The sequence below is a fragment of the Numenius arquata genome, chromosome 4 (assembly GCF_964106895.1).
Source record: "Numenius arquata chromosome 4, bNumArq3.hap1.1, whole genome shotgun sequence".
Classification (NCBI taxonomy): Eukaryota; Metazoa; Chordata; class Aves; order Charadriiformes; family Scolopacidae; genus Numenius; species Numenius arquata.
The window spans coordinates 24320553-24335963 of NC_133579.1; the positions used below are offsets into that span (position 1 = coordinate 24320553).

The following is a 15411-nucleotide window of genomic DNA, read 5'->3' on the forward strand; positions in this document are numbered from 1 at the left end:
CAAGTTATTAACTTATTCTTTGATTATGCTGTATGTAATATAAAAGAAAGAAAGAGAGAACCATCCTGTACTAAACACCTGCAACTAACTTGTAACTATTTAAGGCCTAAAGTTAGGAGACAGTGTAATTAAATTTAGAATTAACTTTTTCATAGGTACCAGGGTAATTTTGAAAGGCCAAGTTAGTAATTTTGATACTGTACCTAGTATTTTATAAACTAATGCAGTTCAGTTCTACTATGAAGAATTTACTCTCTCTGAATGTTGAACTACACATCCAATGAAGATTCAGAATTGTGGAAAATATAATTGAGTTGTTGAAAACTGTAGCAGTATTGCAGTCTGCAGACTATATTGGCTCAGAATATACAGGAATGTTGTTCAGAGCATACAATGTGCTTTTTCTAGCTAAATTAATTATTTCTGCTATAGTTTTCTCATTGTAAAATAGGTAAATATACAGATAATTGATAGGACTCCATAAATGTTATTTTTGTTTTTTTTTTTTTTTTTAAATCTTTATCTGAAACTACTTCAGCATCTCTTTTAATTTTGCGTAAAGATATACTGAACTGGAGTTTACTTTCTGTGGAAGACAAGTGTATATACACGGTCAAAAAAATCTATCTCTACAGTTCACTCTGAGTCCTCATCCTCTGGTAGATCAAGTTGCAAGTGTACCTACTGTTGTGGTTTATTCCCAGCCAGCAAATAGGACCACACGACCTCTTGCTCACTCTCCCCAGTTGGGATGGGGGACAGAATGGGAAGAATACAAGTGAGAAACAACTCATGGGTTGAGATAAAGACAGTTTAATAGGCAGAGCCAAAGCTGCGCATGCAAGCAAAGCAAAACATGGAATTAATTCACTGCTTCCCATCAGCAGGCAGGTGTTCAGCCATCTCCAGGAAAACAGGGCTCCGTCACGTGTAACAGATGGAAAATTTTTTTTTATTTTTTTTGCACATGGAAAATAGGTGATTGGAGACAGCCAGCATGGCTTCACCAAGGGCAAATTGTGCCTGACAAATTTGGTGGCCTTTTACAATACTGCCACAGGCTTGGTGGACAAGGGCAGAGCAACAGACGTCATCTACCTGGACTTATGCAAAGCATTTGACACTGTCCTGCACGACATCCTGGTCTCAAAATTGGAAAGTCATGGGTTGGATGGATGGACGGACCACTCGGTGGATAAGGAACTGTCTGAATGGCCGCACTCAAAGGGTTGTGGTCAATGGTTCAATGTCCAAGTGGCGGCCAGTGACGAGTGGAATTCCTCAGGGGTCGGTACTGGGACCAGTGCTGTTCAGCATCTTTGTCAGAGACATGGACAGTGGGATAGAGTGCACCCTCAGCAAGTTTGCCGACAACAAACAAGCTCGGTGATGCGGTCAACATGCTGGAGGGAAGGGATGCCATCCAGAGGGACCTGGACAGGCTCGAGAGATGGGCTCGTGCAAATTGCATGAAGTTCAACCAGGCCAAGTGCAGGGTCCTGCACCTGGGACGTGGCAATCCCAGGCACAAATACAGGTTGGGTGGAGAATGGCTAGAGAGCAGCCCTGAGGAGAAGGACTTGGGGGTGTTAGTGGATGAAAAGCTCAGCATGAGCCGGCAATGTGCACTGGCAGCCCAGAAAGCCAGCTGCATCCTGGGCTGCATCAAGAGAAGTATGGCCAGCAGGTCGCAGGAGGTGATTCTACCCCTCTACTCTGCGCTCGTGAGACCCCACCTGGAATACTGTGTCCAGCTTTGGAGTCCCCAACACAGGAAGGACATGGACCTGTTGGAACGGGTCCAGCGGAGGGCCATGAAGATGATCAGAGGGCTGGAGCACCTCCCCTATGAAGGCAGGCTGAGAGAGCTGGGGTTGTTCAGCCTGGAGAAGAGAAGGCTCCGGGGAGACCTCACAGCAGCCTTCCAATATCTGAAGGGAGCCTACAGGAGAGCCGGAGAGGGACTCTTTGTCAGGAGATGTAGTGACAGGACAAGGGGTAATGGTTTTAAATTGGAAGAGGGGAGATTTAGATAAGATACCAGAAAGAAATTCTTTACTGTGAGGGTGGTGAGGCACTGGAACAGGTTGCCCAGGGAAGTTGTGGATGCCCCATCCCTGGAAGTGTTTAAGGCCAGGCTGGATGGGGCTTTGAATAACCTGGTCTAGTGGAGGTGTCCCTGCCCATGGCAGGGGGGTTGGAACCAGATGATCTTTAAGGTCCCTTCCAACTCTAACCATTCTATGATTCTATGAACAGTTACTTGGGAAGACAAAGGCCATAACTCCAAGCATCCCCCCCTTCCTTCTTCTTCCCCCAGCTTTATATTCTGAGCATGACATCCTATGGTGTGGTATATCTCTTTGGTCGGTTGGGATCAGCTGTCCTGGCTGTGTCTCCTTCCAACTTTCTGTGCACTCCCAGTCTACTTGCTGGCGGGGTAGCGCGAGGAGGGGAATAAGCCTTGACTGCTTAGCAACAACCACAAACTTCAATGTGCCATCAAGGCCGCTCTCAGCCTGAATCTAAAATGTAGCCACACACCAGCTGCTAGCAAGAAAGTTAACTCCATCCCAGCTGAAACCGTGACACGCCTTGCTCCCCCCTCTATATTTAAATATAATTTATGTGGTACTGTACTCCTGTCCGGAGTAAGGCCACTAATTGTCTCTCAAAGGAGACAAGGGGGATAACACGGTAGTTTGTTTCAGGATCCTCTCCAGACAGACAGTATGGTTGGAGGTAGACACTACTGGTTGTGTACCCATCTCTCTGTTTCAGTAGTCTCCCAACACAACCATAACAAACGTTGTGTATTCAGGTATTTCTGCAAGCCCTTATATTGTGCCCCTGGATATGTGACTATATCCTATAAAAATTCTAATCTCCTGGTCTGTACTATAGACATCATGTTATTTCAGTCCCTTTGGACTAAAAAAAACACACACAAAATAGTGATACCAGGGTGACCTGTACAACCGCTATATGGTATATAAACATACAGTCTGCTCCTGGATGGCCTTGTACAACTTGCATGGCTGAAGGTACTGTGCTTCTGTAATTAGAGCTTTCATTTAAAAGTATTGTAGTGCTGCAGAAATAACGGAAGCTATAAATACGGTCAGTGATGTAATTTTTTTCACTGAGCTTGTGCACACTTCAAAATGATAACTTTAGAAACACGAGTTTCTGTTCTAGACCCAACAGAGTTTTCAAAAGGCTGTCATTCAGAAAGTCCCAACTGCTTGCATACTCTACCTCTGGTACTTGTAGCACAAACTATGTTGTGTCAAAAATGTCTGGTTTCATCCAGAAGGTGTTATATTGTGTGTGGGGTGTGTGTTAGTTTTTTGGTTTTCGTTTTTTTTTTTTTGTGTTAATATCTGCAATACAGTATGTTGAAAGCTGAAAATGCAGCAAGAAAACATGTAAGATAAAATGCAATGAGTGGGTGTTATGAGTTTTATTTTAATGTTTCACATAAAGCTGCCTTTACAGAGAATTTTGTTTTGAAGCCTATCTTTTCTTTGATGGCAAAACGCAGTGGTGGCCCAAAACTTGCCATAGAGTTAAAGTATGTACCTGGATTTTGGAGTATTTTTGGACAAATGTTAACTGTTAGACTGGACTTAAAACTGAATAAAATGTGTGGTATAGTTATATACATAACTAATCACTATAAACATACCTATTTTTTAAAAAAATGAAAGCCCAAATTTAAAGTGTGTTAAAGACGTATTATTGAAGCCCACGGCAGCTTTAGCTCCTATTAATGACTGTAGTGTGAATGAAGTATTTTAGTAGTTTAACTGCCAGCTTAGAGGTCAGTGTACCTTTAAAAGTCAATTGAACTTGCCCCAGTGGTTGGTGGTCTACCTAATAATGTAGGTTCTCTCTTTTTTCTTTCTTCCCCTGAGTAACCATCATAATGTGTGCTACAGTTCTTTAACTTTGCATTCACTTAATCATAAAATGTGTTCATTCCAAAGAGAAGTCCTGTGGTGTTTGCTTGAGGTTTTGTGTCTTACAGGATCTCTTTGTTCATGCTTGTATATGAAGTGTCTTTTAGCTATAGTAATTACAGAAATAATCATGTCAGCTACACCAGACTGAGAAACTTTTAAGATCTCTCAGTATCTGTTGCTACAGTGTGTATCTGCTCTTTTCAGCACTGCCTTATGCGTTTTAACTTTCAGTGTCTGTTCAGTGAGAAGCACATCTGAAGTGGATAGCATACTTGTTGCAGTTATTAGCTGAAGAATCACAGTTTTATGCATTATTTTTTTCTTTTGAACAGTAATGTTGCAGCCTTTTGACTATGACCCAAATGAGAAGAGTAAACACAAGTTTATGGTACAAACAACCTATGCACCACCAAATATTTCAGATATGGAGGCAGTGGTAAGTAAAACTGGGGTAAAATGACTGTCTTTTTTTTTTTTTTTTTTTCCCTTAAAAATTCAGGCTTAAGTGTAGATGAATCATGTTTTTGCCTTTTTTTTGAGAAGAATTGGGTTTTCTCTGAACAAGTATGACTTCCATACGTTATTCATGTTTTTTTCATATTAAATACTAGCTTAGTTCTTGGAACTTGCCTAGTGAACTGGTTGAATGGAAATAGTAGTTAATCTAAGGTAAGGTCAGTTTAGTGATAAAATATGGGCATGTTGTACCTTATATACAGTTAATATGAAGGGGATAAACAGATTGTATTTGAAGGATCAAGAGTATATTTAAACAACAAGCCTGAAGCTTTATGAAATGGGTGCATTTGGTCTGAAAAGTGTTTAAGTGAAACGTTGAATGGGATTACAGTAAATTAAAACATTTGGAAGACTAAGATATATCTCTCCACAAGATACCAAGTGGCTAAACACAACACAAATGATAGATTTATTTCCTGTTTTAACAGAATGTGCAGATTCAGTTCTTAGGCAGGATTGGTCTGATGAAAGATCCAGCAAGAAGATACTTAGGTTTGTGCTTCTTAGTTCAGAAGGACGGACACCTCTTTCTGACCTTACAAGCTGGCAGCAATGGAAAGGAATCCTTCAGTTGTGCCCTTAGTACGTGGGCTCCCATAAGTTTGTATGTTACGGTGCAGGGGAATGATGGACAGGCTTTCTAGAGATTCTTTCAAGGAATGCCTGAGTTTACACAGATGCGTTCAATGCTCACTCAAGGCAGAGGAGAGGGGAAACAAAAGGATGAAGTTTTATAAATCACAAAATCCTCTAGACCTGTGCAGGTCTAGTCTCTGTCCCCTGATATGAAGGCAAAGACTGCCGTGGCATCATTCTTCACTGGAAACAGTGGAAAAACATTTAGATTTTGCTAAGCTTTTGGGACATGTAGCTAGAAAGTTAACATCTCTCTTCCTTGTTGATCTGGTTTACTTTTTCTTAATATGCTCTGATAGCTTTTGGTTATGTGTGGTAAGTGAAGCGTAACTGTTTGGTGAGGATATAAAAATCCTCTTTAGAAGTACCTTTCAAATAACTGCTTTCTCAGTGTGTTCCAAGTGTAGAATACTGAGAAACAGATCTTGCAGAAAATCGGTAATTGTAGTTGTAAATTACTGTACAACTAATGCCACTGAAAAAAAAAGAAAAAGAAAAAAAAAAGGAAGAATGTTATGAAAAGCCTGGATATTCTAGTCTGTAAGACCTGCAATTGGTCTATTGTAACTATTGTTGGGAAAATTGCCCCAGACTTCAGATCAGTCTCTGAGCCTACAGTTTAAGGCAACTACATGAAGTGAAAGTTAATTGTCAATTGAGCAGAGAGATTCCAGCATATTTCACAATTGTTTAAGTATATTTGTAAGCATTATAATTTAAAAATACTTTTTGTAAATGGCTTTGAAAAATTCTCTAGGTCCAAATTGTAATGTATTATGCAGTAAAAAGAGGAAGTGGTTAAAAATCTGAAATATGAAGAACTAAAGAAATTTACTCAGAAACTAAATATAGAGTCACTAAAAGGTGTCTTTCAATCTTTTGTTTAAAATCAGTGCTTCCAAGATGGGACATAAGGAGTGCATTTACCAAGGAGTGATAGGGCTAGAACTGTTCTAAAATGGACTCAGATGGTACTTGTTCCTCATTGTGTGTTAAAGGAACAACTGGGTTGTCCCCATCTTATCCACTACAAACCTCCGGATCCATCCTTGCATTCAATTTAGTCATTTTCATTTCCAGACTTAATTAACCATTTCTAGCTTTCATTACTTTGCAGTAGTAAATGTGAACAAAAAAACACTGTTCAGAAGCAAGTCTGAAAATTGCAGCTAGGTAAGGACAGTATTCAGCTGAATAGGAGGCAAGTACTAAGTGCAAGCTTATGAACTGTTCAGGTGTTTGCATGAGTCTGACATGTTAAGTAACTGTATTAATTGTTGTCTTAGTGGAAAGAAGCAAAACCTGATGAGTTAATGGACTCCAAATTGAGATGTGTGTTTGAAATGCCCAATGAAAATGATAAACTGGTAAGTAAGAAAAGAGTGAGAAACGGTCATACACTGATTAGTAGGATCTCATGGAAATTTGTTTTGGATTTTTTTTAAACCTATTTGATTTTGTTGATTAAATGGAATGTAGGAATTTGTACTACATTAGACAGGGGGGGTGTTCAGTATATAACTTTGGAAGGATTCATAGAGACCCAGGTTTCCCCCAGGTTGAAAGGGACCTTGAAATACCATCTGGTCCAGCCATTTGTTGGAAAGGGCCAACTGCATCTTAAAAACCTCCAGCAATGGAGACTAGTGTCAAAAATTATTATATTTTTGTCATTTTTTATTATTGATTTGCTTTAGGATTATTTTGTTGTCAGATTAAAAAAATCTTCAATACTGCATACAGTGAAAAGTGAATTGCATCATTTGCTTTTTCAAGTATTAAATGCTTTGCAGTTTTAAAAGTTCTGTTTCTAATTCAGCTGAGTTAGAAAAAGAAGTACTCGTTAGAAATTAATGTATGCTTTGGGATTCCTAGATGCATTTTTTAAGCTAGTGGCAAAGACAGATGTTCAGACACAAAAAAAAAAATCTGCCATTACCTCTTTCATGCTCCTGCCTTCAGACAAAATAATGTTCCAGTTGTGTAGGAGATGAGTTTTATTGTACATTGACTGAAGATGTTGGTTTTGTGTTGCCTGATACTTGGAATAATAGTTAACTGTCAGTTACCAAGAATTTTTGCAGAATATGACTAAATGCTTATACATTAACAGTTCTTTTACCCTCATAATTGAAATTCTCATTCATGGAATCTTAATACTGTATATTCTGGGTTGTTTGGGTTTTTCAGGTTTGGTGGGGATTTTTTGGTGCTCCTTCTAGCATTGTGAATTAGAGTGCTAAAATAGGATTTCTGTAAACAATCTTATTCAATTCATGGCCTTGACTTTTCTTTTTAGTACTGTCCAGTTTTTCAGTAGTCTGTATGGCATGTTGGGGGAAAGTAGCATGAATCCATGTGTGTAAAGAGCATCTCATTATTTATCTGCATAAAAGGGTCTCATTGAAGGCTGTTTGCTGGCCAGTAGCTGTCTTTGCAACGATTTTTTTTAATACAGTTTTTGGAGTGTAACGTAAATATATTTTTCAGATGTGAGATCAGTATTATGGTTTTGGTGTGGTGGGGTTTTTTTTGTTTGTGTTTTTTTTTTTTTTTAAAGGATAATTCATGAGATGCAACCTTTTATTCAGGTGTAAGCTGCCTAAGTGTGTTTAATGCTAAAACTGTAAAGATTAAGCTTTTATTATCAAGGCACTTAGTTGTCTACTTTCTACATTTTTTACCTTCTTATTAAATTACATCTTAGATATCAGAAAGTATTATACCTATTTTTAACTTTATAAAATGTATAATGTAGTGAGATAAATGTAGTGGGTTATACCAAACTACCTCCTTCTGTACTTTCTTTAATGTGATATCTTCATACTATTGACTGTACATAATATTTGGGTTTTTCTGAGTAGCAGCATAGGGTTGCAGAACCCTGCTTTAGCAGTTGATTTAGTCAATCCCTTCAGCCTGGCAATGAGAAATCTGCCAAGTCCTGAGGGTAAGCCTCACCTGCCTCCTCAGGATATACCTACACCAGGACCCAAACATTTCACTCCAGTCAGCAACGGCGTTCTTCAGATGCCTACCAGTCATAGCCAGAAGATTGACATGAAGGAACCAGTCAGTGAGGTCACACAGCAGGAGGAGGTTTGTTCCAGGGAGATAAGTCTTAGGTCTCTGGTGAAGTTTTAGTGCTACTAAAGGAATTCAGTTCAGCTAGCAGACCAATTGAAAAAGCAACAGATCCTGATCTGCCTACTCATGGTATAAACACGTTGGTCTTTTAAGTTCAGTTAGGAGTACCTGTGTGGAGTAGCAGGATCTGGCTCTTAGGCTGTCTATGGCTGCATTGCAAAAAACATCAAATGCAAGTAGATGGTGTAGACCAAGTAATTGCTACTTGCATAGGAACTAAAGAAGTTCTTGCATATTTTTAGTATTTACCTTGGACTACTTTGATTATGAAAGGTGCAGTATGGTGGTGGTCTAAATGACCTAGCATTTACTGTGCTATGTATAAATCCATTTATTATGGCTACTGCATTTACTATGCTACTATATAAATGCATTTACTATGGCTACTGTGTAGCCAAGCAAGTAGGAATATAGAAGCCTGAATCTGAGCTGTTTCTGAGTGTATTGCCGTATAAATGCTGTGTTTTTACAAATGTTAACCTGGGCTATACAGTTGAATCCATTGTATTATTGTCTACTGAAGATCATTGTATATTTTGAACAGAGCTGTGGGAACTAGATTTTTTAATTCTATTTTTGGCTTTTTCACAGCTTTTTATGTGACTTTTCACTTGTATTCAAAATTAGTAATGTTTGTTTCAGAGATGCCTTGAGACTTAAATTCCATGTTTGTGCAAGACTACTTTCCTTCGCTAAGAGGTGCTATCTATAAGTGCAAAATATTTGTGCTGTATGTACTTTGTATTAGCTTGTGGTACAACCTGTTTTCTTTTTGCTTTGGTTTGATTCTTACTATTGCAGGATTAGTTTCTTCCTTTTATTTTTTTCCCCTCAAGTTCAGATGCTGTTTGGTGTATTTTATGCCGTTTTTTGGATGCCTGCTGGGTTGGTGTTAAGGAGCTAAAGTATTAATTTTGGTCTCAGTAGCATGTAGTACCAAATGTGAACAGTGCAATTTTCTCTTGCTTTTTAATATTTGAGCTAATCAGAATTGAACTGATAACAGAAGTCTTTGTTCAGATTGCTGTAAATAGAAATTTCATTGAGCTATATTAATAGCTGGATTGTTTCAATTTTAAGCTGTGGATGATTTTTCTCTAGGTAAGTAAAATTCTCAAGTCGTTCTTAATATTTGTAGAATGATATAGATGCAAGCAAACCTGCCCCAGTACTGAATACATCTAAGCAGGATGGACCGATGCCAAAACCACATAGTGTTTCACTTAATGATACTGAAACAAGGAAGCTAGTGGAGGAGTGCAAAAGACTTCAAGCAGAGATTATGAAGCTGACGGATGAAAATCGGCACCTGAGAGTAAGTTCTACTTCCATGTTTATATTGAAATGGCTTCACTCTTTTTGATTGAAAGGTCTGGTTTGTAATTAGGACAATAGGTGTATATTCCAGAAAGTAAATACAACTATTAGAATGTCAAGATTGATTTGCAGTACAATTTTACTGTCCTTTATATACTGTATATTTTGAACTTCTCAGTGATTGAGACTTTGTGATTGTCATGGAAGAGAAACTGAAGCTACATAATTTTCTTCTTAAATGAAATGGTCCTGTTTAAGGTGGCCTTAGTTGCTTTATGTCTAAATCAGAGGTACCAAATTAGTAGCTTTTAATAAAAATACATTATTATTCATTAAGAATGAGTAAAGGAGATCCAAAGCGATAACACTCTGTATCACAAATTGTTAGTGAACAATTGTTTGGCCAGAGGAATTAAGCAAACGCTACTTTCCAGTACCTTTATGTACCATTTCAGTTATCTGTAACTAGTCGATACATCACTACGTGGCTTTTCTGTATATTTGTTTTTGGGTATCTGACAGTTCCATTGGCTGTGGTAGCCTTTTAAAGAACCATGAAATAATGATGTCTCCATACCTGTAGTTCTGATGACATTGGAACATTGGGAGAAACACTGCACAAAGCAGATGTTTCTCCTTCACAATAAAGAATTACTGCTCTTTAATTCTGACACATAGTAAGTAAAAGCAAAATTCTTTGTTGTACCTAGCAAGATTTTGAGAATCTTTCTTAACCAGAGCATGGAAAGAGACTAGTAGATTACCTGTCTTATTTGAAATATTATGGCTTGGTATGTTCATATTTTGGAGTGGTGTAATGTTGGGGGGTTTTTTTAACTTTATTTAAATGTTCACTGGTAAATTTGGCCTTTGAGTTCAGTTTCTACAATTGTAAAGAAGATGTGTTCATATTTTTTTTTCCCTATCTGTGTTTTTTTTCCCCCTCAGGATGAAGGCTTGAGGCTCAGAAAGGTAGCGCACTCGGATAAATCTGGATCACCCACAGCTTTGGCCCTCAGAGATAATGGCTCTAATTCTCTTCCTTCACTTCTTGTTGTAATTGCAGCCATTTTCATTGGATTCTTTCTAGGGAAGTTCATCTTGTAGAAAGAATGAGTGAGAGAAGCATGCAAAATGCAGCTTCCTTTTTTTTTTTTTTTTTTTTTCTTGGCCAGAAAAAGATTTGTTTACCTACCACTTCATTGGTAGTATGGCCTGAGTGGCCATTTTTGTGTACAGCATCATAACAGGCTTTGCCTTTAATGATCTCGCACGGTTAGAAAACACAATCTGAAAAGACAAACTGTTCGGCTACTGGACAAAATTGTACATTAAGTCATCTATAGCAGGTGTCAGTTGCACAGTCAGTCCTTTATGAAAATTCATAAATAAAGAATTGTTCTTTCTTTCTGTGGTTTTAATAAGAATTCAAAAATTGTTCAGAGTCTTGTAAATGTTATTTTAATAATCCTTTAAAATTTTATCTGTTGCTGTTACCTCTTGAAAAATGATTTATTAGATTGCTAATCCCACTCATTCAGGAATATGACAAGAGGTATTCTGGGGGAAATGGTGCCTCTTACTGTGTAAATTTTCTCCTTACCTTACTTTGCTAATATCATGGCAGAATTTCTTTCTTATCCCTTGTGAGGCATTGTTGAGAGTTCTTCATCCTTACAATCCTGTCCCATAATATTTAACATTACAAAAGAAATAAAATTGTTAACAGATTTTTCTGCTGGGTAGCCTGTTTGTGTGTGTCGTACTTTTAGAAGGGATTTCTAACAAGTTCGTTGTTCATGGTAATTTGCTACTTGTAACAAATGGCTATTTTGAAGTTTATTTGCTTAAGTCTCTGGCTTAGACTGTTGTAATTGAAGCTTGGGGTTAAAAAAAAAAAGATTTCCATTCCATTTGTTTAAAAAGATGAACTGTTTTCTGGCTGCTTTCAGCTACAGAGAGGATGGTTATCAAACTTGTTTTGGGACAGAATAATTTGGATATCCAGCAGGTACAAATATCAGACATGAATGTTTTCAATATATTAACAATTTGCTTGGATTGTGCGGGAGTGTAATAATCAACCTTCTGTTCCATCTTTGAATCTTCTGGGTGTCTTCCAGGAGTCAACATTATTATTTGATTTCATAAGGGTACTTAATTCACATACACTAATTTACTCAGTTTGTAATTCTGTTTTAGCAGATATTCAAAAATGCAATTTGGATGATTCAGACACCCATAGTGAATTCCATGATGCAGAAGAGTTGATATTTGCTGAGTGAGCCTCAGTTGCTCACCTTTTGAAAATGAAAATAATTTTTATGCAACTCTTGGCAGATCTACCTGTGTTAACCTTGTATAGTTAAGTTCTAAAGAATGCATTTTTGGGGGTCTGAAATGCTTCCCTGCACTTAATCTTATGTCTTGCCTCATCTCTGAATATGTCATAAAAACAAACAGTAGTATTGGAACAAAATATTATCTGTACATCTGACTAAGCATAATCCCATACAGGGAATTACTTGTAAACTGAAAAATTGTGGAAGGGATATACTCCTGTAAGCAAAATTGTGTATACTCTTGGACAGCTTGACTTGATGTGGTGCAGCTAAGTGTGTTTAGACCTTGGTATATGCACATCTTATGTAGCTGAGAAAAATGTTCTGGAGAAGATGTATGTTATCTTGGTTGCCTTTGATTTCTAGTGCTTTTTTTTAAAAAAAGAAAACTATACTTACATCATGTTCTGTCATTGCTCTCTGTGATAAACTTTTTTATAAAATCTTGCATATGTGCAAGGAAGATGATGAAGAAAATGCAAATACTGCTTATCTTTTCACTTAAGCATGCAAGCACAGATGTTTCCAATTACTTGTTCCGCTGTCTGCATTCAACTCTCCTTCCATCCCAGTGACTGGAAAAACTATGTTAAAGTCTTGATTATTTTGGTTCCGCTGGTTCAGAATGGTGTAATTCTCCTGATTTTTTTTTTTTTTTTTTTTTTTTTTTTTTTTCCCCTCTAACAGAACATTGCCACATCAAACTTTCATAGCCTGTTCCAAACTGATTATGTGGAAAATAATGAAAGCAATAGTGTGCAGGATGTAGTTTGCTTCAGACAGAACAGTCATTCCTGCGTTGAAGGGAAAAAAAGAATTCCTCTGGAAGAACTTAAAACGTTTACAGCATAGTGTACAGAGATTATCAAGGGTAGCTAGCACTTTCAGGACTTGATAGTGGAAAAAGGAGCCATTGCTCAATGCAGCTGACTCAGGTTTTGATGTCTGGCACCAGAAATGAGGTAAAAATAATGATAAAATCAGATTGAAACAACTTTTTTAATATATAACAGACAGGTGGTGGTAAAACTTGATCATGGTTTAAATAATGTCTTCAAAGTGAAAGTGTGCAGCGGTCTCGTAACCAGTGTACTTACTAATGGTATAAGGAGACTGTCTTGGTTTCCAGTAATCCCTTCTTAGCTGTATATAAAATGTAACGCTAAAACTATTTTGCTCTCAGGAGTCACTTTGGATGAGATCAACTGTATTCAGTGAATTATGTAATATGGATTAAATTGTTTGTCTTTGTTCCTGAAATGGTTAGAACTTCTTGCTTTGTCTGCCTGCTTACTTGTGTATGTAAGCACAGGGAAATACAGTCTCTCCACTGCTCCTAGTGATACGATCAGACAACGATGCCCATAAAGTCATGTGAGGCTAAATGCTTAACTCAGTTAAATATGCATTGCAGGTTGCTCTTCTGATCTCTCAAACGGGCAAGATGGAACAAGTGTACAGTATCAAAGGAGTATCTTACAGTTTTTATGAATATAGCACTTTAAAAGTAGTATGATGGTTCAGGGGGATAAAAAAGCCTAGTTAAATAGAAGATACAGCTTCTGCAGTAATTCTGGGCACCAAATTTAAGCCACTTAAAAAATTATATATGAATTTCATTTAAGAAAAAAGTTATTTGTATCAATGCACAAGTTATTTGTGCACTTCTGCTCATTCTTTTAAAAGCTGTTGACAAACACTGTTGCCCGGGCTTGCATGTTTCTGCTGCTATGATTGAAGCCAATTTACACATAAGAAGCAACCAAACACTAGCTTGAAAATTCATTATCCTCTTGGGAGGAGAGAGGGTGGAGGGAGGAGGTAGAAGGTGACATTTTGCCAAAGGGGAAAAGACAAAGTCAATAAGCAAAACTTATCTTTCAGGCCTTCTTCAAAGATATTAAAAGTTGAAGTGTTAATAAACCATTAAAAATGTGGTAGTGTCCTTTTTATTTTGGAACTTCTCTATTCTTCTCTGCGTTCTGTAGACTCCTGACAGTGAATAGATGTATCTAGTCCTCCTCGCAGGTGGTGTAACTGCTCTGCTTCTAGGTGCTGCTGGTAAATAGCATGAAGCTGGCGTGGTTGAAAATTCAGTGTTGAAATGAAGAGCAGGTGCCTGAATCCAGGCAGCGCTGAGGATGCTGATGGTTTGTCAGGCTTACAATAGTCGTCGTGACAAAGAGTTTCGTTTTTCCTGTTTGGTGTCTGTAGGTATATATGCTTGAACTGACTTGCCATGGCAATTGCTTGCTTCAGTCTGTGGCAAAAGATGGAGTGAAAGCTACACAGAGAGCAACCCTAATAAATGTTTACTATAATATCAAAGTGCCCTGCTCTTCATGTTTACAGGTGGGATGAAGTTCTGTAGCTCGTCTTTTTGACCACGTTGCTGTGAACATAACAGTTCATGCTTTTGCTTTCTATGCTGGTTTCTGTTGAATGGCTTTGCGGGGTGTCTCCTGGAAGGCACATCTGCATGGAGCACTGACTGCTGCTGCCAGGGAGGCTCGCTGTCTTTGCTGATCTTGAGCTTCTGTGGGAGCTGTAGTGTGGTGATACACTGTCATGTTGGGACAAGAGGGGAGGCTCAATGCAGGAGTCAGTGTTCGCAAGGGTTTGAGCTCCTGTAGGAAGAACTGAAACTAATGATGATTAAATGAGACCGATTTCTTTATTCCCTGTCTGAACCTCTTTTCCAGGGGCACTCAAATAATGTGACCAAGTCTATGATTGAAGTTGGTCTGTTGTGACTTTCTTTTTGAATGCAGGTTGCATATGTTTAAGAAAAAATCCTGATTCTTATAGGGCTGCGTAAGCAGAGGTAGCGATGGCATTGTCACCTTTATGTATTTACCGTCTAGGTGACAAATAGCTATGTAGAAACACAGTCTTGGATGAAATATAATTTGTAGGGGATAAAACATTTTGTTTTTAACTGAATTGTGGTATAAGCATCGCCCAGTGTGGTACAGTGCCATTTCATTTAAAGCTTGGTACCAGTTTATGTAATGTTGTTAACACTACCAGCAGGGTATTGAATCCCTGTTTATACAGTAGCTACTTGTGTTGCTGGCAGAGGTGGAACGCTGCTCTTCCCCTCCTCCTGCTTTAGAAAAGATTTAAAGGGTGTTACGGTATCCAGGCACAGAGGCGTGAGACAGGCAGCTATTGTAGCTAAGCAGTCTGAGCTCAGACACTTGAAATAAATGAAAAATTAATTGGAAAGTGACTAAAAGTTATTAAGTCTTACCTTTTTAAACTTGTGTGTAAGAAAAAAAAAACGTGCGGTTTGTTGTTGTTTTTTTTTTTTTTTAAGTTAGTCTGCTTATCATCCAAGTTCTGGAAAAAAAAAAATGCACATGTTGGTGGGGGTTCACTTGCATAGGTGAATGAGGAGAGATTGTCACTGGTGATGAGTATCTAGCCTGTTCTCAGAGTGGGTAGTAATTAAATAGCAATCTTTGTGAGTGTCTCAGTCTGCC

General features: G+C 38.0%; 1 protein-coding gene across 1 annotated transcript in view; it reads left to right on the forward strand.

The window, feature by feature from the left end:
* VAPA (VAMP associated protein A) overlaps positions 1-13848 on the forward strand; it is a 34932-nt gene extending 21084 nt beyond the window's left edge. The window contains exons 3-6 of the mRNA XM_074146222.1: positions 4298-4401; positions 6407-6487; positions 9406-9582; positions 10533-13848. Coding sequence (XP_074002323.1) covers positions 4298-4401; positions 6407-6487; positions 9406-9582; positions 10533-10691 — 521 coding nt within the window. The 3' untranslated portion in view covers positions 10692-13848. The remainder of the gene's footprint in view (positions 1-4297; positions 4402-6406; positions 6488-9405; positions 9583-10532) is intronic.
* Positions 13849-15411: the final 1563 nt, after the last annotated feature.